Raw genomic sequence first — 21,511 nt, 5'->3', positions numbered from 1 at the left:
GAAGAGCCTTTCACGCAGTTAAACTATTTGCAAACCACAGTTTCATCTACGTCAATATGCAACATTTTAAAACCACACAAAAAGGAAAGGAAACGTTTAGTACAGCCAGCAGTCCTGCGATGGGGCTGCTCCTGCCCTAGCTAGCAGCACTACCCAGGCTTCTCTGAAGACTTGGAGCAAGGCCCGCTGAGGCTCAGAGAATATACTTCCAGGTATGTCTTTTTAAATACTTCATACATTCAAATGTCTTTCCATGGAAGGGAAATCTATGATTTTCAGTGTTTAAAAACCATATAGGTTGAAAAATGCCAGCATGTAATAATAGGGTTGCTGTTTAAGAAGGCACCAATTATTAAACTCCAAATAGATGCTCACTGTGAATTACAGTATAATTTTCTTCTGATGACCCCAACCATCCCTCGCAAAAAGACAGCTTAATTCACACAAGACTGAGTACTACTTCCTAATAGGTGAGCATAACTACTCAGTAGTTTGATTTTATAACTGGATGAATACAGGCCATGTTGTAGGCCTTCACAACAGGGTAGAACAGGTCTTAAAACAACTTTCCTCTACAAACATTACGATAGGCAATTTCAAGAAAATATCGTTGTGACGACTTCAGTAAAAAAAAAAGAATCTAGTGAGTTTATTTACTTTCTAAGCAATGGGCCCTCTATCCAAACAAAAGAGACACTTGAAAGCTTTTCTTCATTTTGCTGGAATACCTCTGGGTACCTCAGATTTCCACAGGCTAATAAATGGCTGAAAAAATATTTATCAAGCACTTAGTTTTCAAATTTGTGAGAGAGAACACAGAATGTTATTATAGTATAATTTAACCTCTAACTGGCATAACCAAAATTTTTAAATGAAGAGATTTGTGTCTCGTGGCAATCTAGACAGATTCAAAAAAAAGCCACTGTGAGGCACTGCATGACTCTCAAGCATTATGGAATGTATAGTTACACTATAATTATTTTTTAAATAAATCACCCACGGGTTGTATATATGGTCAGTTCTAGTTACAGAGAATGTTAATTGATCAAAATATTATTCTCTAATCCTTCTCCTTACCACATATTCAACTATGAAATGGAACTTTACTGTATAGTTGTATGAGCAATAGGGGCCCTTAAAGAAACACATTTTATGTTACTATTATAATAACGTAACATCTGAAATACAAGAGCACAGGCCAAAATCCTAGCACTTTGTAAAGGAACAATGAGCAAAGGATCCATCTACACCAGCACGAGCTTTTGACCCACAGAAGAAAAGGACGTTTCTAAACATTTTCTGTTTCTAAAGGTACTAAATAAATGGCTACTATCAAAAGTCAAGTCATACAAAGGAACTTACTTACAAAACAGAAACAGACTCACAGGCTTAGAAAACAAACTTATGGCTACCAAAGGGGAGGGGGGTGGAGGAGGGATGGGGGAATAAACTGGGAGTTTGGAATTAGCAGATACAAACTGCTGTATGTAAGTCAGATAAACAAGGTCCTACTGTACAGCACAGGGAACTACTGTCAATATCCTACAATAAATCATAATGGAAAAAGAATATGAAAAAGAAGGCACATATATAGTACAACTCAATCACTTTACTGTACACCAGAAATTAACACAATGTTGTAAATCAACTATACTTCAATTAAAAAAAAAAAAAAAAAAAGTCAAGTCACAAGGAAGTCAGTAAAGCCTGGAGCAGACTTTAGGCCTGAAGAGCCTCCTCTGGGCATTCAGGGGAGGCAGGATTCATATGGGAAGGATAAAGGTAGGGGGCCGACAGAATGATCAACGAGGCCGGTTCGAAGCCTGCTCTCACAGGCCGGGAAGCCTGGACCAACCCCCAAGTGCCAGACTTCAGTCTCCTCAACTCATCTAAGGATTGGACTAGACACTATGAATAGAGGTTCCCTCCATCCTTAAAGTCCGATGGTCCCCTCAACTGTATCACAACAAGAAGTACAAAGGCAGGAGGCAGAGTTCACAGAACAGCAGAGACCCCACCAGCCTAAAGTAGAGAGCTGGGATGAAGACAGTGCGGAAGGTATGGGGGGGGAACCAGGTCATGGGAATTTTGAAAGTAAAGGAGGTTTAACAAGATAGAAACTAGGTTTGGTTTTTAAATATATGCATTGTAAAATGAAACATCAAAACACATGTAGCCTAAAGGACTTTTATTAGTACTTAGGAAAAAAAATCAAGAATGAGTATTTTACTTCTGCTCTTTTACATAAATATTGCTTAGAATATAGTTTCTTCCACACAGGAGGCACTTGGTAAAGGCTGGCTACTTCGGTGACAATCACCACCATTATTACTTCTATCGTTACTGAGGCAGTTCTCAAGTGGTTCTGAACACGGCTTCAGATATCAGACGGTCCGGTGGGAATCCTGCCTCTATAACTTACCGGCTGTATAACACTGAGTGTTAGTTAACCTCCTAGTGCCTCAGTTTTCTCACCTGTGAAACAGGGATAATAACACCTACATGATAGGAATGATGAAGGTTAAATATGTACGCGTAAGGTTCTGGGCACAGTGCCAGACACAAAGTGCGCACGCGATTATTTTCACTGAGCTCAGTAGAGAGTGACGCTATTTACTCATGGACCCTCAAGCCCTCTCTCAGGTAGGGAAAGGGGACGGACACGTACCCTTTAAATGTCACTTTAATTTAGAAAGTTGTATGTACATCTGCCTTATCCATCCACTTGTATATTGTTTCACCCCAAGATGTACACAGTGCATCATTAAATAATTAGGAGAATTAAGATGTCGAAAGGCTTCTGAAGTTTTTGTTTGCTTGCTTTTTAAAGGGAGGTTTCAGAGAATGGGTTTGTTTGGACTTCTTAGCCAACATACTTACTCTTTGCTATTTTAAAAAGTTGCATATCAATTTTTCCTTGCTAAAACACAAAAATTATCTTCTGATCATAAAAAACAACAGAAGGTGTTTAATATGCATGAGGATAGTGTATATCAGGACATGGCACCAGGAAGAATGGCTGCGGCCCTGAGGGTGTGAGTCTGACTCCACCAGGTCTAAGGGACTAAATGAAGTCCAGTTTGTTCAGCTTGTGCTATAAAACACCCAGTGTGCCAGATACAGAGGGAACGTGACAAGATTATGTTATTATCAGTGTCAATCACAATGGATCTAAGGGTGTGTCTTACACTTCTGGCCCTGACTGCCTCAAAACCCACAACGAAAGAAGAAAACCTTCACGTGTTAAAGTTAGATGTTTTGACACATCTATATGTATACACAGCTGAGCTTCTCTTTGAGAATTTTATAACCAGTGATCACACATCCTTGCTCTAGAAGCCTTTAAAATACATTCTTGGTCAAATTTCTCACCAACACCAACACAAAAACATCTATGCAAGTACTTCAACAGAAATACAAAGCAAATCGCAAAGGTACTTTAAAATTATCTGCCAGCCACACTTAAAAAAAGCACAAAAAAACAGGATAACAGATTCCACATTATTGTACATAAAATAGATAAAACAACAAGGTCCTGCAGAATAGCACAGGGAACTATATTCAATATCTTGTTAACAGCTTATAATAGAAAAGAATCTGAAGAATTTATACAACTGAATCACTATGCTGTGCACCAGAAACTACAATACTGTAAATTAACTACACTTCAATTTAAAAAGAGAGAGAGAGATCTAATTATTGTACTATTTGCATAAAATAGTGCAACTTTACTACTTGCACTCCTCTTTACAATGTTTCATACTAAATCTTTAAGACCCAGTGGGTATTCGGCACTTACATCACATGTCAATTTGGACTGGCCACATCTCAAGTGCTCAATGGTCACCTGTGGCTGCAGGCTACCATACCAGCACAGGTCTATACCATCATGGATCTGGAGGGTCAAGGCAAGACCAAATTCTAATCCTACAACTTTTTCTGCTAAAAAAGAAAAACAAAAATATTCTGGTAGGTTATACAATAAAGGGCCTACTTTTTAAATAAAGTCTTTTAAATTTTTGTACAATTTTCTGTCACCCTTTCCCTCCCCTCTCAGCCTAGGTTCCTAAGCATGAGTTCTATCAATCTACAAAAACAAAAAGCCAGGAAGCCTCACTGAAAGTTCTTCAGGCTCAGCCACAACCAAACCATTTCTTCCCCTGCTATTTCTCAGAATTTCAGTTTACTTATCTCCTCTGCAAACGAACTTCCAACCCAAATGGTAACAAATGATCTATCAGAATGCAAAAGCATGAAGTCAAAAATAGCCCTTCTAGAAGCAACCTACGTGGGATTTCCCAAAGTCACAAAATCAGACCATGGAAAACCCAGGCTTCCTCATAATCTAACATGTTCTCACTAGTCCACACAACCTAATAAAATTCACCAATGAAATTCTTAGAAGCAGAGAGGCTGTGATCGTGGTTTTGTGAGTACAAATGTGTGTAAAGAAAATAATTTCTAATTTTAATTACTAACCTCCCTTCCCTCCCCTAACCGCTCTTTTAAAACAGATTCTTTGGATTTGTTTTTTTTGACAGTCATCCTTACTCTTCCTCAAGATGACAAACAGTTCTACCTTCTGTCCAGTTTACACAGACCTGGAGCCATTCACGTATTTTTTTTATTTAGTTTTCCTTGTTGGAATTATTGGAAGCTGTTTCGCAACCTGGGCTTTCATACAGAACAACACAAACCACAGGTGTGTAAGCATATACTTACTTAATTTGCTCACAGCTGACTTCCTGCTGACTCTGGCGTTACCAGTGAAAATAGCTGTCGACTTGGGTGTGGCACCCTGGAAGCTAAGAATATTCCACTGCCAAGTAACAGCCTGCCTTATCTACATTAATATGTACTTATCAATTATATTCCTGGCATTTGTTAGCATTGATCGCTGTCTTCAGTTGACACACAGCTTCAAGATTTATCGAATACAAGAACCTGGATTTGCCAAAATGATATCGACCGTTGTGTGGCTCATGGTCCTCCTTATCATGGTGCCAAATATGGTAATTCCTATCAAAGACATCAAGGAAAAGCCCAACGTGGGTTGCATGGAATTCAAAAAAGAGTTTGGAAGAAACTGGCATCTGCTGACAAATTTCATATGCATAGCAATATTTTTAAACTTCTCAGCCATCATCTTAATATCTAACTGCCTTGTAATTCGACAACTCTGCAGAAACAAAGACAATGAAAATTATCCAAACGTGAAAAGAGCTCTCATCAGTATACTTTTAGTGACCGCAGGCTACATCGTATGTTTTGTTCCTTATCACATTGTCCGAATCCCATACACCCTCAGCCAGACAACAGAGGTCATATCTGACTGCCCTACCAGGATTTCACTCTTCAAAGCCAAAGAGGCCACACTGCTCCTGGCCGTGTCCAACCTGTGCTTCGATCCGATCCTGTACTATCATCTCTCAAAAGCTTTCCGCTTAAAGGTCACTGAGACTTTTGCTTCAAGTAAGGAGACCAAAGCTCAGAAAGAAAAATCAAGCTGTGAAAGCAATGCATAAAATACGGCATTTTTCATGCTATCATTTCTTGCCTTATTGGGCAATTAAGTACCAAACTACTAGGAAGGAAGGGGAAAAAAGAGCCTCAGTAATTACGTAAAAATACAGGGGGCTAGCAAATGTGGCTTGGTTTACTGAGCAGCCTTGTTTCTAAATGCAAGCCATTTGCGTAGAGTACTCTTGTTGACTCTCCTTAACCCAAATGTTTGTACAAAAAACTAATAAATCTTGTTGAACCAGTACAAAACCTTGCAATAGCCTTGAAATCTAAAATTAGTTCTAGGACGCAGTCTTAGAGGTACTCATGAGGCATAATTCATTTAAAGGCCTGGAACTGACTTTTTGATAGAAATATGCAAAATAATCTCTATATAAGTTGCCAGAACGCCCTTCAGCAACATAACTTAGAGCCCTTTAGATAGCTTTAAAAAAAAAAAAAATCCAGCCGATTTTTTTTACATGAAACCACTTGTGCCTGATTTATTTTTAATCCATCACTTAAAAAGATGGTAACCTTTTAGCTCACTACTCCAATTTTCAACATCTAATTGTTTCCTAACCCAATAGCTAAAAATTTTTACTTCTAAAAAGGCCTGAAAATACATAGTTTTTAATGTACTGTATATATCCTCATATTCTACCTGGGGGTTATAAATAAAGATTTTCTACTGTCAGTAATGACAAATCCATTGATTTCTTATTTTTATTTTGCAGTAACACGATATAGACCTACAACGTCTGGCGGGGAGGGTGTTAAATTAAACTAACTGCTAAAACTACTCTTTTGCAACTAGCAACTCACATCAAAGATATGGAAAAATAACACATCAAATAGTCTTAAAATAGACAAGCTGGCTGCATACGGCAGGGGGCAAGGCCTAGTCAGAAATGCAGCACACTGTGGGAGGGTACAGCTCAATGGTACAGCACGTGCTTAGCATGCACAAAGCCCTGGGTTCAATCTCCAGTACCTCCAATAAACAAACAAACAAACAAACAAACACCTAATTACCCCCCCCCCAAAAGGAAAAAAAATTTTAAAAAAGAAGAAGAAATGCAGCACGGGCTGGGCTGACTGGCACCACTCAGATCCTGAAGATAAGTCTGATCCCATGAAGGGCCTGCACTTCAAAGTATGAGTAACTCTACTCTCAGGGTCACAACCCTTTAATCAAATTCTCTCCACTGCCAGTAATGCAGAAAGGATTCAATAGATGGTAATAAAAGACGTATTCAAGGAAAAGAAGATTAAAAAGTTTAGATAAGCCAACATGAGACTTTGTTTTTTTTTTTTCTCATTTCAATACTAAAAGCACACAATTGGTAATGTATTTGCACTAGCTGTTAAAATGAAGAAATGGCTTTCCTCAAGCAAAATCAAACACATAGATACAGAGAGTAGCAGTTACTAGAGGGGAAGAGGGGCACGTGTGTGCTGGGATGGGGGGAGGGCTGGGTAAAGGATTAACTGCATGGTGATGGAGGGAAACAAAGTTTTGAGAGGTGAGCATGTTACAGAGCACACGGAAGTAGAATTATAATGTTGCACAACTGAAACTTATATAATGTTACAAATAAATGCTACTTCAATCAAAGTAAGTAAATGATTTCAAAGGATGGAGAGAGGGAAAAAAAGAAAAAAGAAAGAAATGGTGTTCCTGGGAGCTAACAAAACAAGCCTGATTCCAGACTTATTTTTAGCTCTGTGCTGAGAACTATTTTCAGAAGTCTGAACCCAAGACAACTTGTATCTATAATTTCATAATACATTCTCTGAGTTTGAGGAGAATAATAAGTGAGAAAATGCACCCAAAAGAGTGCCTGTTACCCTTGTAACATGGTAGGTACTGGACCAACTCCAGCTGGCCAGTGACGGGAACCCCCGTCAGCATCACACATCTGACACGGCCAAGGGTGTAGATGACTTACCCGTGTTACAGGCCAGTACAGGCCTAGACACCAGAACCTGTGCTTGCTAGTGATCTAAGTATATGTTTTTATTGATGGGCAGGTCAAGATATTATTCATACAGGAGCATATATTAAACTAGTTTATTTTCTTGAATCTTTTGGTCAATTCTCCTTTTAGTCCTCTCTCCTTGGCCTTCACTCCCTAGAGCCACATTTTAGGGCAAAGGGGGGAGGGGGGTTAAAAATCACATTCTTATATTCTCACATGCATGATACGTTAGTCACACTTTTCCTTCTTTTTAAGCAAGAGAACCAGACTCACTGCAGCATTCCTAACGTTAACGTTTTATTAGCATATACTTTTAGTTCCCCTTTTTGATGGCTTACTCTAAATTATACTGACAACTTACCAGGGGTGCCTGGACAACTGGTGATAGAAGGATAGTTAAAAAAAAAAAAAAAAAGAAAAAGTGTCCAATTTTCTAGCAACTCATTTATGATGGCAAATTACAGCTGAATTATATCTTAACCCATCATGAGACTTACTCACCAGAAATCATTCATGTTCTCTCCTCAAAGGAAGTTGGCAGTCTTGAGAACGCTAAGTGCTGGGAACAACTGCGTAGCCAAAGGTCACATGAACAACGGGAGAAAGACGTCTGTGCTTGGGCAGCCCTCTGATCTCACACCCACACATGAGCAAGGGAGATCTGCAAAGTTCTTCCCAAGAGAAGGGCACAGAACCCTCAACCGATTTCAACCATTTTCAACTTTTTGCCACATTTGTTTCAGCTCCCTTTTCATTTCTTTAAATAAACTTTTTATTTGGTAATAATTTAAAATTTACAGAAAAGGTACAGAGTGAGTACAGAGTCTCCAGGTACTCTTCATCTACTTTGCCCTGAAGCTCATGCCGTACATACCATTACATACCTTAGCAACGCTTGGCAGAACCAGGAAATTAACACTGGTGCATTACCATTAACTCAGCTCCACACTTCAAAATGGATTCTTTTCAACTCTATTTTAAAACAAATCAAGACACCCTGATAGTTCATCCATGAATTCTTCAGGATCCATCTCTAAAATATCAGGCTTTCTGCTACCCTAAATAAACGGTGAAGTTATTTCATTATGTGGAAAAATGAGTGATGCCTACAGGTAGCAGCTGAAAAATACTGATAAATTCAGCCAGTAATGAACAAGGAAAAAATTCTACCTACTTTTGATACAGCCCTGGACACAGAAAAATTAGCAAGGGCTTCTTAATCATAATAAGAAAAAAATGTATGGGTATAGAGATTATGAAAGTCATTTCAGAGGATATTGAAAAATAACCCCCCCCAAAAAAATTGTAGAAAATATTCAGTTTAGAGATGAAAATTCCTCAAAGATACTCAGGAAATAACATAGTATATACTTCACAATTGCATTTTTGTTAAAATCATAGTAATAATAGTCTTCAATAAAAAAAAAAAAAAAAAAAGACTCACTGAAATTACACTTAAAATTCCAGGAAAAAAAGACAGTAAACCTAAGAAAAAAAAAAATCACATATTTTGGCCCAATTTTCATTACAAGTATCAAAAAACTAATCTTGTTTCCCTTCAGAGTAAAGCATTTCACTTGTTATGAGTCAAACATAAATTTCCTAGCATCTGTTTTTCATGTGCTATCCAGTTCTTAAATTCAACGGGTCAAAAACCTAAGCCCATCTCAAATACAATCTCTTCTACGAAGCCTTAACCCATTTCTCAACCAGATGCTCTCTCCTCTCCAATACGTATTCATTGAGAGTGGAAGGGACCCAGGAATGTCAAACGGTTCATCCTCCAGTGGACACTCGGGTTTTCACTCAGTTATTGCACTTATTCTGGTGCTTGTCCCCCTCCTATTTTATTCATCTTTCCTGTGCCCAAAACTTCTTGCTCATCTGTATAATACGAAAGCGCCTCCTACAACACAGTGCACATAAAAGTAAATGAGTTTCAAACTGAAGTGGGGAAACACAATCAGTCATCATTTGCAGTGACTCAAATGCTTTTGAAAAAAGGGTACTAATACAGAAAATTCTGTTACATCTAGCCAGCCAGTAGCATCACACCACAAGCCTGGACCACATGAGCACATACGCTATACAATGAGAATCGTAACAAAAGAAGTAGCAAACACAAAAACTCACCTGCTGTCATATGTATTTCTCAGGCAATTAGTTGAGTAATCAACGGTCAATGATCCTGCAATGAAATAATCAGGTTGCCAACTGACAAGCAGTGACTTACCAGAGGTATGGGAAAATGGGTTGCATACTGCAGGTGTCGCAGGAGGTCATAGTTCGATGGAAAAATTAACTCCCTCGGCTTTTCTCTCTTCAACAGCTTCTCAACATTAACTGACTGTCTCCTGCCCAAGGCAGGGTTGGCTTTCTCACAGGACTCTCCAGGCATGGGAGAAAAAATCTAAGTCATGTAAAACAAAAGTTGGAGATTGCAAATGAAAGAGAGCAAAACTAAAACACAGAACCTCAAACACACAAGACACTCATACCATATCCTTTCCTTATTTAACCACTGAGCAGAATAATAAATTGTATTCATTTCCACAAATGTCATATTCAGATCAGTAGCATCATCCTCTATTCTGAAGATGAGAAAATGACAACCCCACACATGTAAGAAATGTGCACAGGGACATTTCCCAGAGATGAAATCAGACTTAAGTGTTTTCCTCATAGGGCTACATGTCCTACAAAAACATATAAACAGAAATAATTCACTAATAAAACTAACAAATAATAGATACAAAGGTTTTAGTCTATACCCCACCAATATTCATTTTCATAAAGAGTTACACATTGAGATCCATGAGGAACAACACACTGTCATCATACTGAGATCAAGCAGAAGAATGTATGACAAGTCCAGAGCCAGGAAAGCGACCATTTAGAAGACGAACACACACAGAGCAAATCAACATGGACCATCCTGATGAAACGAAATTTGTGTATTCCTGAGAGACAATGATCTCTAAACAAATAAATGAGTCACAGTCCACTATGAGGACCGGAGTGTTAATTTACAAAAGGAGGCAATGCAGCCAAAACTGAGGATGAGCTGAAATGAGACAACTGCATGAGATGATTAACTGTACCCTCGGGTGGAATGTGAGAGGATCACATGTGCGTCACAAGGACACAGGTCATTCCAGCACACAGGGCAAGGAGCAGATGGGGGAGATGAGCTGGGGAGGTGGGGTTGATGGTCGTAAAGAATTCGAAGGTTGAACCTACTGGAAATTCCGAACCAAAGTCAGTTTTAAAGTCACTCTTGTCTACTTCATCAAAAATATTAGTAGCTCCTGAGTCAATGCCCATATGCGCCATGATTGTCTGTTCCTGATAATTGCCAGAGAAAGAAAGTCACACTGTAAATTTTGCAGTTCATTAAGAGGCTAAAACAAGACAGCGACATTTTAGACCATCTACCTCCTTTCCCCCCAAAGTGTCCTTTCTTCCCTCCAATAAAATAGAAGAAAGTTAAGACATACATTGCTTTGCAAAGTCACATTCTTAGTCTTCAAGATGAGAAAGATCTAACTTCCATGATATTTTAAGGGAAAAGCACGCAAACTTCCTGATTAAAAACTGGCCATAATTTCCTTCACTGGGCTATCCCCAGTCACATGCTCAACAACTTGCCTTAGTAAGAAAAATCTTAAGAGCATATTTAAGATACAAGATACCCTGATGTCCAAGAACAGAAAAGAAAAAGCAGAAACAGGTAAAGTAACTTTATTTTTTACTCTTTGTAACTTCTATTATGGATAAATTTAGAAAAAAAAGCATTTACATTGAAGAAATAATTTTTAAAAATCTTATAAGTACAAACTATGAATTCACATGTGCAATGCTAATGGCAGCTTTTTAAATTACAAGTATAACCACTGTTCTAAAAACATCAAAATAGTATGTTAAACAGAACCAATATGAGGCTTTATTTTTAAGAAATTATCACAGTCTCTCACCATTTTCTACTATATTCCATCATCAACTTCATCTTTTTTGCCTTGAAAATTCCCCTAAGTATCTGGAACAATGTCCAAAATACCAGAAAGTGGCAGAAAATTATAAAGCCATACTCACAGGATAAAGTAATTTGTTGAAAAGAGCAATTCTATAGCATTTGAGAGATAGAGATCAAATTTTTAGTTAATCAAAATGAAAATATGATGTGTTATGACTAAAGTATATGCAGGAAAGAGCGACGAAAGTCATGAATGATACACTGGAGAAAAGATGCTCCTTAGAATGAAAACAGCCAGGACTTTAGGGCCAAAACAAGTCCAATTTTGAGGCACATTAAACCAAAACTGGGGATTAGAAATAAGTAAAATTGGAAGCACATAATTCCAATTTCATTCCAATGAAAAACGTGATGGCCTGTCCAATCTTTTCATTAACAGTTGTAGCATATCCAAAAGATAATTTTAGAAGATAGAAACCATAGTCCAAATGTTTTTTGTGAGTGAGGAACGGAGATAAATGAGCTTTGTAACAAGAGAACATGACTGAAAAGCGATCCCCCTTCCGCCACCACACAATCCTTCTGGAAGTGCTTCCCCAGCAGAGCTGAGTCTCTGGGGCGTGGGGCACCCCTCCCAGGGCCATACCTCCATTTTCACGTCATGGTCCTTTGGATAGTGTTCATCGGCATTTTCTCCTGCAGGCGACCGCGGCCGGGTGGAGGCGGTGACGGACAGGTCCCCTCGAGATATGAGGGTGCACATGTAGGCGTCGTGGGAGAAGACATCGTGCCGGATGAACTCGCAGAAGAGCAGCACCAGGTTCACAAACTCCACCTTCTCACATTCGCTGTTCGGATCCGCTGCAAAGAATCAAATTCAATCAAGGCTCCAGTTTCCTTGATCCAGTAGAAAAAAACCAACTACTAAGGCTTAACAATATTTTCACAATTTTTCATAATTTTTCTTTTTAAACAAAGTAAGGGATGTATTGGAAAACTTGCTATAAGGCTCTAGCTCTTTGTGCAGAACCGGCACACCAGTTTTGAATGTCCCACATGAATGGAAAACTAGTATCCGATGAGCTAAGCACCATTTCAAGTTTAAAGACAGTGGTCTCTGGCAAATGGATAACCACTGAACTAATCATGGAAACACCAAATCTCAGGCAAGGAAAAAAAGCAGGGTTAGACTGCTTTCCTCTGGTTTTACTATTGTAACAAGCTCATGACTCCTGACTGTTGGTTCTACCTTCAGTGTCTGTGGGTATGCACTTTTTCAAAATAGACTTCACAATAGAACCATAATTCAACTGGTATCTGAAAAAAATAGTGAGTGGGATCCACTGAAGAGAGAAAAATAGAATGAAAGGAGCACCAAGATGAAGCCCTGCCACCCTTTAAAATTCATGACCAGTCTGTAACTCACCTTGTGACTCCTCCTATCGCCACTGCTCTCTCAAACATCCTATCTGTGCCTCTGAGAGAAGGCGAAAAAGGAGTCAACTACGAAAACTCAACCTACAAAGCTCAGCCCCGGTACCACCACACTCACAAACACCAAGAGCGACCACGGCTGGACCCGGGGAACGCTGAACTCAGTTCCCTAAACCTCAAGCCTAAATGTTTGCTCTCGCCCACCTCCAAGCTCAGTGATGAGCAAACTCTACTCAGAGACGGAAGAGCTTGCTCTAACGAGCAGTGAATGGGGCCCAGAGCCAGCAAGGCTTGCTTCCTCTAGGGAGGAAGATTTTCCCAAAGAAAAAGAACAGGGATGGGGTTGGATAAGGGAAGCAAAGGGCCAATGTCTCTCTACCTCCCCCAGGACACAAGGTGAGTCACAGCTCTCACTCCCCTTCCTGACAACGTGTTTTCTCCTCTCCGGAACCTCTCTGCCCTCTCATTTCTCTGCTCCCTTCTGCACGTTTCATCGCTGCTCCCTACATTCCAACCACCAGCTTGGCTGTGGCTCCTGCTCTCCCTCTGTCCTAGAAGAGCTGCCAGGTAACTACCAGAACCTCGCCCCCAGGCATCACTCAACCCCAAATGGGGCAAAGGAATCAGAAGGACTACTTCTTGCTGCTTTACCTCCTTCTTCTCCACAGATGCCTCCCTTCTTCACCTTCCACACTTCCCCCCCGCTTTTCTATTACTTTTCACTTTTGACATTTTTCTGTTGAACCCACACCATCTACGCTGAGACCTGCCCTGCTGCACTCGGTCATATGAGAACCTCAGAATAAGATTGAGCCGACTCTGATCACACAAATGAGTTTCTTAAAGTTTCCACCCACAGGACGAACACACTGGCTGTCTGGTCCCCAAGCCCCCCCACTCCCCACCAACAATGGAAGAAAAGACACAAAAAGAACAAGAAAGGCCTGACCATCCAAGAGAGTGCGGGCAGGCAGCCAACCACTTCTACACGTTACCTGGTTGTAAGGGACTTTTACTTTCCCCCCTTTTAATATCAGAAGTTAGAAAATCAGAAATCTAGAAAACAGTGCAAAAAGAGAAAATTCCAAATCACAATATACATAGTAAACATCACAGGACCTTAGCTCCTCTCTTCTGGTAAGAAAGATCTAGAAAGGGAAAATTAGTCCACCGAGTATAAGGGACTGAGGTGACTCATTGTTTTAATTATTAAAACTCTGGAAATGTAAGTCTTTGAAGATTGCCTGATTTTAAAATTGCGTGAAAGTCTCCTCGAAAACAGATTACAGAATTTTGCTCAGTAAGATACGCATTATCTTCAGTGCTCACTTTTGGTAAGATCACAGATGAGGGAGGAATCAGTCCCAAAAAAGGGTCAGTCCCCTTGTCTAAGATCTGGAAGCAAAAAGCTTTACTTACACAATGATGGGGCCTGTGTATCTAAAAATCTCAGCAGAACATTCTGGAAAACAGGCAAGCTAGATCCAGCAAGAGAGGCTGAAGAAATGGACTCCTTCTCATCTAAGACCTCTGACTCACCACATCTCTACGATCAAAAAATAAACAAGCAAAGTTAATTACAGGGGACGAGTATAGTCACAACAGGTTGTTAAGTTTGTTAGTTTGTTAATATCTACATTCTTGGATGAAACATGCAAAATTGAGATTTCTGTACTTATCTGAGGTCCACGCATCATAGGTGAATGTAACTTCCAAAAGTTGAGGGAAACTGCCCCAGAACAATTCAAACAATTTCAAACAACACCTGTGAAAACCACTATTCATGTGAACTGCGGACACTGCGTAGCAGGCGAGAACGCCCACTGGATGTGCAGCACAGCAAAAGCAACTGCCCACTCTCTCTGCAAAACCACTGAAAACAATGAGGTTGTCTTCATTTTTAAATAATCCATGTTTAGCGGTGTTCCAGCCAAGAAATATTTGGGCATGTACTACTGAGCTTGATTCTTTTGTGTTTGTTTTTGTCGGGTGGTGAATTTATGAGTATGTCTGGGGAGGTGCCAAGTCAAATGAGAAAACTAACGTCATTCCTCCAGTAAGGTTCTTCACTCATCACATACACTTCACCAGCAAGCTCTCTCAGGACCTCCTGGAATCTCCACAGTTCATGACACACGTCTAGAGAAGCTGTTTAACTCTGACATTCTTAAAGTCAGAACTTACCAAAAGACCAGCAAAGAAGCAGTTTAGAAGCCATCAGAACCTCATTTTCTATTCTTTTTGCTATCTCTTTGACCTTTCCCATTTTCATTATCTACTTTTAATACTAAAATAGTATTATATTTAGATATCATCTCTTCAATCCCTCCTCTCTTTATAAAGGTCAAGTTTTGAAAATGGTGATTAATAGAAATCAATTATCTGAAACATCTCTGAGTGAATTTTTAGATATGGACACATTTACACCGTCTCTGTGTGAACCTCTTCTGCGTGCAGTTGTGTGTGTGTGTATATGTGTGTGTATCCTGGGACATGTGTGGGGGGAGGGGAGGGCACAACAAAAACAATCCAGAAGGAGCAATGAAGTTTAAAGAATTCAACTTTAGTTACTAAAGTTTTATCACTGCACATTCATGGAAGAATAGTCTATTCAAATATGTAGAAAAATGCAACGAAACACTTTTTCCTAATTTGCCCATTGTAAAAGGGGTCATGTGGTTTACACCTTAGCATCACTATCTTCAAGCCCCAATTTCAACAACGTGATCTCTTGAATTTGGTAAAGAGTGCCTTCCCAGCAGGAGGAGAGACCTATGAAAATATTCTTCCTATTTCATTTTCTAGTGCTGTCACAGGAGGCAGGTGTATTAGCAGTAACAGAGAGCCGGCTAAGTGCATATCCATTCATGCAACAGACATTTTCTGAGCATCTGTTGTGCACTGAGCACTATTCTGGGTGCCAAGGGTGCCAACACAACACTGAACAGGGTGCGCGAGGCCCCTGCTGTCAGGCTCACATCTGGAGGAGAGCGGGCAGTGAACGGTGAGCCAAAGCGGAAAGTAAAGCCGAGCGATGTGAGAAAGAGTGGCTGTGCGGTGGGTGCCGTCAACTGTGGACCAGGTGGTGATGGAAGAGCTTCTGGAGGAGGTGACACATGTAGAGCCAGAAATGCCAGACAGGAAGTGACACCTCCCGAAACAGGAGTGGCCGTGTAAAGATGGGGAACAGAGAGCGGCACCCAGAAGGAACAGCAAGAGCAAAGGCGAGTGCGGTGTGTGGGGAGACAGGAACCCCGCAGTGGCTGAGGCTGTGTGTGGGCCGGGGAAGGGACGGGACGAGAGGGGAAAGGCTGGTGTGCAGCCCACGTCAGGCTCTGTGTGTCACGGGAAGGAGCCATTGGGAGATTCAGGAAGAGGACAAGGTGATTCCTTTCCATTTTGAAAAGATGGCTCTGGCTGCTGTGTGGAGGATGGCGGGGAACACGAGAAGGAGCAGAGACAGGCGGGGGGGCCCTGCAGTCACCCCGCTTTGAGGGGACAGCCCCGGCAGGTCCCCGACACGCCTCCTCCCCAGCCACCCTGCCAGACCTCACAGGCAGAAAGGGAGGCTCACTTAACATTTTTCCCGCAACAAAGCTACTGTTTACGAACATTTGTTTGTTCTTTTATAATCTGCTCCAGAGGCTTTAATTGCTCTCTCTGGGGCCGGAACACAATCTCAAGAAGTAATACAAATTGGCAGCTGTAATCTCACAGTCACAACTGCCTCAAAGTATTTCCAGATTCAATACACACATGTGTGCGTATATACACAGATGCACATAATGCAAAATGTACAGATACATGCACGTGTGTGCGCCTTGACCTCACAGAGGGAGATTTCTCTTCTACGTTAGATACCGAAGTCATATTTTAAAAGATATCATTTTAACTTAGTCCAGAATGTAAAGTTTTGGCTTCATCAACTTAGAGGGATCCTACTATGGAGTCTTTATGTGAATTTGTACGTTTTCCCCTTTTCCTTCATGAGAAAAAAAAACAAAAATAAAAAACAAAGGCATAAAGAGTAAGAAGCAGAATCTTGCCCAGAACAGTATTTTTAAGTGGTGGTATTCTACACATAGAAAGAAAACCGAACCTACCTCTGCCTCAATTTCTGCTTGCCTCTTCTCCAAGAGTTTTGCCACAGCCATCGCCCTGTGCTTGCCCGACCGTTTACAGCTCACAGCCCATTCACACAACAGTGTCACCACAGCCTCGTCATTGGGGGCAACCTAGTGACCAAGAGAAATGGGTACCAGCCATGTCAGACGAACTTCCACCCAGTAAGGTTTAGGATGCAAGCAATAGAATATTTAAAGCTTTCAAGCTTTCTTCTCACATTTCATTATAGTCGTTTTAAAAAGTGGTACCAAATTTATTTTAATTGAGGTATAAACTGTAAACACTTGGTCGTAAGGAAAGACATCACTTACACAGACCAGCTGAATCTGTGACAATCCCTGGAGAATGGGTTTCCTTGTTCAGGCTTCATGCACAGAGGATGATAACCAAGCCCCATCAACCCCCCAGACTCAATTTCAAAGGAAACAGAAAGGGGAGCCGACCCTGAATATCAAGGACTTCACCCCACTGCTGACCCCCCAGGCCCTCACTCACAGCCTCGGTCAGGACGGAACCCTAACAAGCCTGGCTGTCAAGTCGCTCAGTCCAAGGAGGACCTGGAAGGAAGAACTACAGGGAGGCCGGATCAAAACCCACTGCCTCCGAAACAACAAAGGAAAAATGACAGCCAGGCATGGAACGGAACAGAACTTCCAAGCAGACCCAGTTAACAAAGGACAGGAGCCTGGGTCCAGCAGGGCCCAGCACTGCCACCAGAGCTACCAGCTGCAGTCGCTGTGGCCTAGAAAAGGGCAGCACGGGCTAGGACGAGAGGAGTCCAGGAAAGGCCGCAGGGACCCCAGGGACGTGAACTGGGGAGGGAGGAGGAGGTGAGCCTGCAAGGGGATTGGCCTTCGACGCAGTCTCACCCTTCCTTTTAGAGGATCTGTGCCAACCACTGGGACATCCACTGCAAGTCTGTGGTACCTGCCCGGCTGCATAAACACTCTGCCGAAAGAACTAGACGGTCGTAGTACTGGCATCTATACGCTGCGTGAGAAGTCCTTAATGCTTTGGAATCTGTGAGCTCAATTAGGATCATGCCAGCCGGGAGCACACTTGCAGGAACAACACATGAGCGCACACACATTTAGCACAAAATTTCAGGAGGTGTGTGGACTCCGAGAAGACATCCAGGAATCCCAGGGTAAGAATCCTGATCAGCTTTTAGATAGTAGCAAACAGTTCAGATCCTATAAATCAGTTGATTCCAAGAGTTTTACTCATCCTACCCTAAATTTGGTTAAACACATGCTGACTTAAAACAAAGAAATGTGAAGTTATTTAGGGCAGGTATCCCAAAAGGAGCTCTGGGTCTCTTAATTTAAAACAAGAAAAATAAGTCCGTTAAAATGTGTAAAAATCGGACATAGCATTTAAAAAAGAAAGCAAACTGGGAGAATTTCCTGCTTGTGTTCAATCTAATCCTGGGAAAAGCAAAAATATAAAAGTGAAACTCTGCACACTTAGATTCAGAGCATTAAAGAGAACAAAAGGAGTTACCTTAAAAATACTGCCATCAGTTTTTAATAAATTCACTAGTCAGGAATGTGCATCAGTCACATTCATAGAGTCTTTTTAAACTGTCCTCTGCATCATCAAAATAAAATGAAAATATGCCACAAAAGAATAAATAATTGACTCACCCAAGTGAAGTAATCAGCTCTGCTTGACTAGAAATGCATAGAAAAGAATATATAAAGGACAAGACTTCTTTTTAACACATCCAGATATGATGACCAGTTTAGGGTAGAAATGTGCTAGAAAACAAATCTTAGGAAAAAGTCAAGTCATTTCCAAAGGCACTTATTAAGCACCCCGAATATGCTAGGCATTGAGGAAATAAAATTTTTAAATACCTGGCCCTTGTTCTCAAACACTTCACCTTGTACAGGGAAAAGCAGAAAAGGCAGCTAACCATACAGCAACAAGACATGCTGACAGGTGGAGGAGAAGGCAATCAGGCAGTGGCATCTGCACCTCCCCCGCCTCACAGGGGACGAGCATCGGTCCGTCCCGGCCTGCAGACATCTGAGATCTTAGCTTGAAGACAAAAAGGTCTGCAGTCCTCCCACTGAAGCTGTAATTATTAGGAATTAAGTGAATTAAGAAAATCAGGGGGAAATGCTGCTAAAAGATTGAGTTTTTGAAATACTGTGACTGAGACAGGGATCGCTGGGGGAATTACCCTGGATTATGTGGGTGGGCCCACTGTGAGCACAGGGATGCTCAGGGGAAGGCAGCAGAGAGAGAGAGATGTGACAATGGGAGCGCAAGTCAGAGGCAAGGGGAGATGTGAAGATGCTATTCTGCTGACTTTGAAGATGGAGCATCAGGACAAAGGCTAAGGAACATATGCGATCTCTCGAAGCTGGAAAATACAAGGAAACACAAATTCTCCCCCAGAGCCTGCGAAAGGAATGCAGCCCAACTGGCTCCCTGATTACAGCCCAATAAGCTCATAATCTCCAAAACTGTAAGAAAATAAGTGTGTTGCTTTAAGACACTAAATTTCTGATAACTTGTTACTGCAGTAATAGGAAATTAATTCCAAGTAGTTTTAAGCAAACACATAAAAAAGCAGAACACATGGTTGAGGTTGAAGGAATTACAAGGGCAGAAGACTGCCAGTTAAATGGCAAATATAGGAAAGCAACAATACAAAATTAAAAATCAGGGGGGAAAAAACTCACAGAAGAAGAGTACCATGAAATAGGTAGTAGCCTCATTAGTTCACTCACTTATTAATTCATCAATAAACAAGTATTGGGCACCTCGTGCCACCAGAACTTCTAGGCACAAGATATAAATCATTTCATGTATCACTTTATAGGAATAAAAAAGTTGATATTTCCCTTTTGGATGTAATTTCTACTATATAACAAGAGTCTTAAAAACGTTTATACTATTTGCTCTGATAATTCAGTCTCTGAGAATATAGCCCAAGGAAATTATCTTAAAGTAAAAAGATGTGAGAACCACTGCTCCAGACACCAGGGAAGCATGATACCAAAACACCCCCTGCCCCAGCCCCAGGAACTGACAACGGTGCCCTCTGACACGTCAGAGAGGCACAGTGCATCAAGTCAGACCAAGAACCAGGTGACCCTGCAGGAAGAGAAAGGTTCACATGGACGGTTCACAGGCCAAAAAATTTGCCCTCAGCAACAGAACTATGTGAATTTTTGTGGTGGTTGCTTTCTCTATTTTTATTATTCTGCAGGCAAATTGCACTATTTCAATATCTAATTAAAGGTGCATAAATAGGAAAGGCAGACAGGACAGGCTTGCAACAGAACGCAGGAAAGGGGAAGTCAGAGGTGCGTGATCACCAGCAAAGCTCAAATCCTCCCGAGAACGGAAGTTCTCAGGCCTCAGACAAGCTCTGCTCCCTGCCTGCCCACTGTTCTAACCTTCTTCTGGGAACAGCACCCCTGCTTCTTCTGGGGGTACTGCTCCTCCTCCCACCCCAAGTGGTTCAAGTAGGGGGTTACTAACTATAATGATCCACCCTCTCCGCATCAATGGGACCTTCTGGATTTGGGTCTTGGGCAGTGAAGACTTAAGGTAATTCTTTGAACACAAGAAAAAAAAAAAAAAAGCAATCTATTGGGTACTCATTACACGTACTGCTCTGTGCGCAGTCTTGTAAAACATTTTGGATGATAAAAGAGACTAGCCCTGACCAAGTGAAACTGTCTGTTTCTATTCTGATCAAAAGTCTGTTTTTCAGAAAAGGTTTTCTGCAAAATGTATTGCTTATTCTAGTCCTTGCTAAAGTCTTAGCATTTTTAACTGACCCAAGCAGAAAAAAAAGTGAGAGGACCTGATCTTAAATGTAAATCTTTTCAGTTGCTTCTAAGGAAAATTTAAAATATAAAAATAACTTAGTATGGACTTAATCACTCTCAATATCACTAATAAAGACATGCTGGTAAATCTGCTGGTGGTAGGAATAAAAATAATTGACACGAGTGATTACTCCATTTACAGTCAGATGCTACAATAAACGTGTTTCCAGAATTATTTCTTTCAATCTTTACTACCCTTAAGCTGGTTATTATTATTATCCTCACTTTACAAATTAGGAGACCAAGGCACAGACATGTTAAACAGCTGTCCAAGATCATGTGACTAATTAATGGTACTCTTGCCACAATATAAATCTTCGGAAATGAACTAAATAAGCAGAGCAATACTGGAAAGTAATCTTGACCCTCCCTCAGGGAACACAATGGCCAAGCTTCTCTGGGCTCTTCTGCCTCCACTCTGAGTGCTAACAGCATCACAGTGCTCCGCTCCCTTGTGCTGTAAAATTTACTTGCACGTAATAATGCATCTTTCACAACACAGCTTCATGGCTATTGGTTTTAAACATCCACTAGGAAAGGGAGACAGACCTCTGAGAACTATTAAAGAGAAGTAGTTCACCATCCCAAACACTGTAAGTCAGAGCTGGGGTCTTCAGGCGCGGTACCAGGCAGCTTTTCATATT

General features: G+C 40.9%; 2 protein-coding genes across 3 annotated transcripts in view; one reads left to right on the top strand and one right to left on the bottom strand.

Annotated features, from left to right (window-relative positions):
- The window catches only part of MED12L (mediator complex subunit 12L), a 294,791-nt gene that overhangs the window by 199,421 nt on the left and 73,859 nt on the right, over positions 1–21,511 (bottom strand). Inside the window, exons 12-16 of the mRNA XM_031449309.2 lie at positions 16,995–17,126; positions 14,311–14,437; positions 12,104–12,318; positions 10,725–10,829; positions 9,718–9,894 (exon numbers count right to left, since the gene is read on the bottom strand). Of these exons, the coding sequence (XP_031305169.1) occupies positions 9,718–9,894; positions 10,725–10,829; positions 12,104–12,318; positions 14,311–14,437; positions 16,995–17,126 (756 nt within the window). The remainder of the gene's footprint in view (positions 1–9,717; positions 9,895–10,724; positions 10,830–12,103; positions 12,319–14,310; positions 14,438–16,994; positions 17,127–21,511) is intronic.
- On the top strand, positions 86–6,210 carry GPR171 (G protein-coupled receptor 171). Of its 2 annotated transcripts, none has more exons than XM_010986744.3 (2): positions 86–212; positions 4,542–6,210. In XM_010986744.3, exon 2 carries the CDS (start codon positions 4,563–4,565, stop codon positions 5,523–5,525), a length of 963 nt encoding a protein of 320 aa, XP_010985046.2. In that variant the 5' UTR covers positions 86–212; positions 4,542–4,562; the 3' UTR covers positions 5,526–6,210. The 2 variants fall into 2 exon arrangements, with proteins under 2 accessions (XP_010985046.2, XP_031305220.1); XM_031449360.2 differs by having other exon boundaries at positions 87–212; positions 4,515–6,210.

The sequence above is a fragment of the Camelus dromedarius genome, chromosome 2 (genome assembly GCF_036321535.1).
Source record: "Camelus dromedarius isolate mCamDro1 chromosome 2, mCamDro1.pat, whole genome shotgun sequence".
Taxonomy (NCBI): domain Eukaryota; kingdom Metazoa; phylum Chordata; class Mammalia; order Artiodactyla; family Camelidae; genus Camelus; species Camelus dromedarius.
The sequence above is the reverse complement of the archived record's forward strand: the minus strand, read 5'-3'. Positions and strand labels throughout refer to the sequence as shown.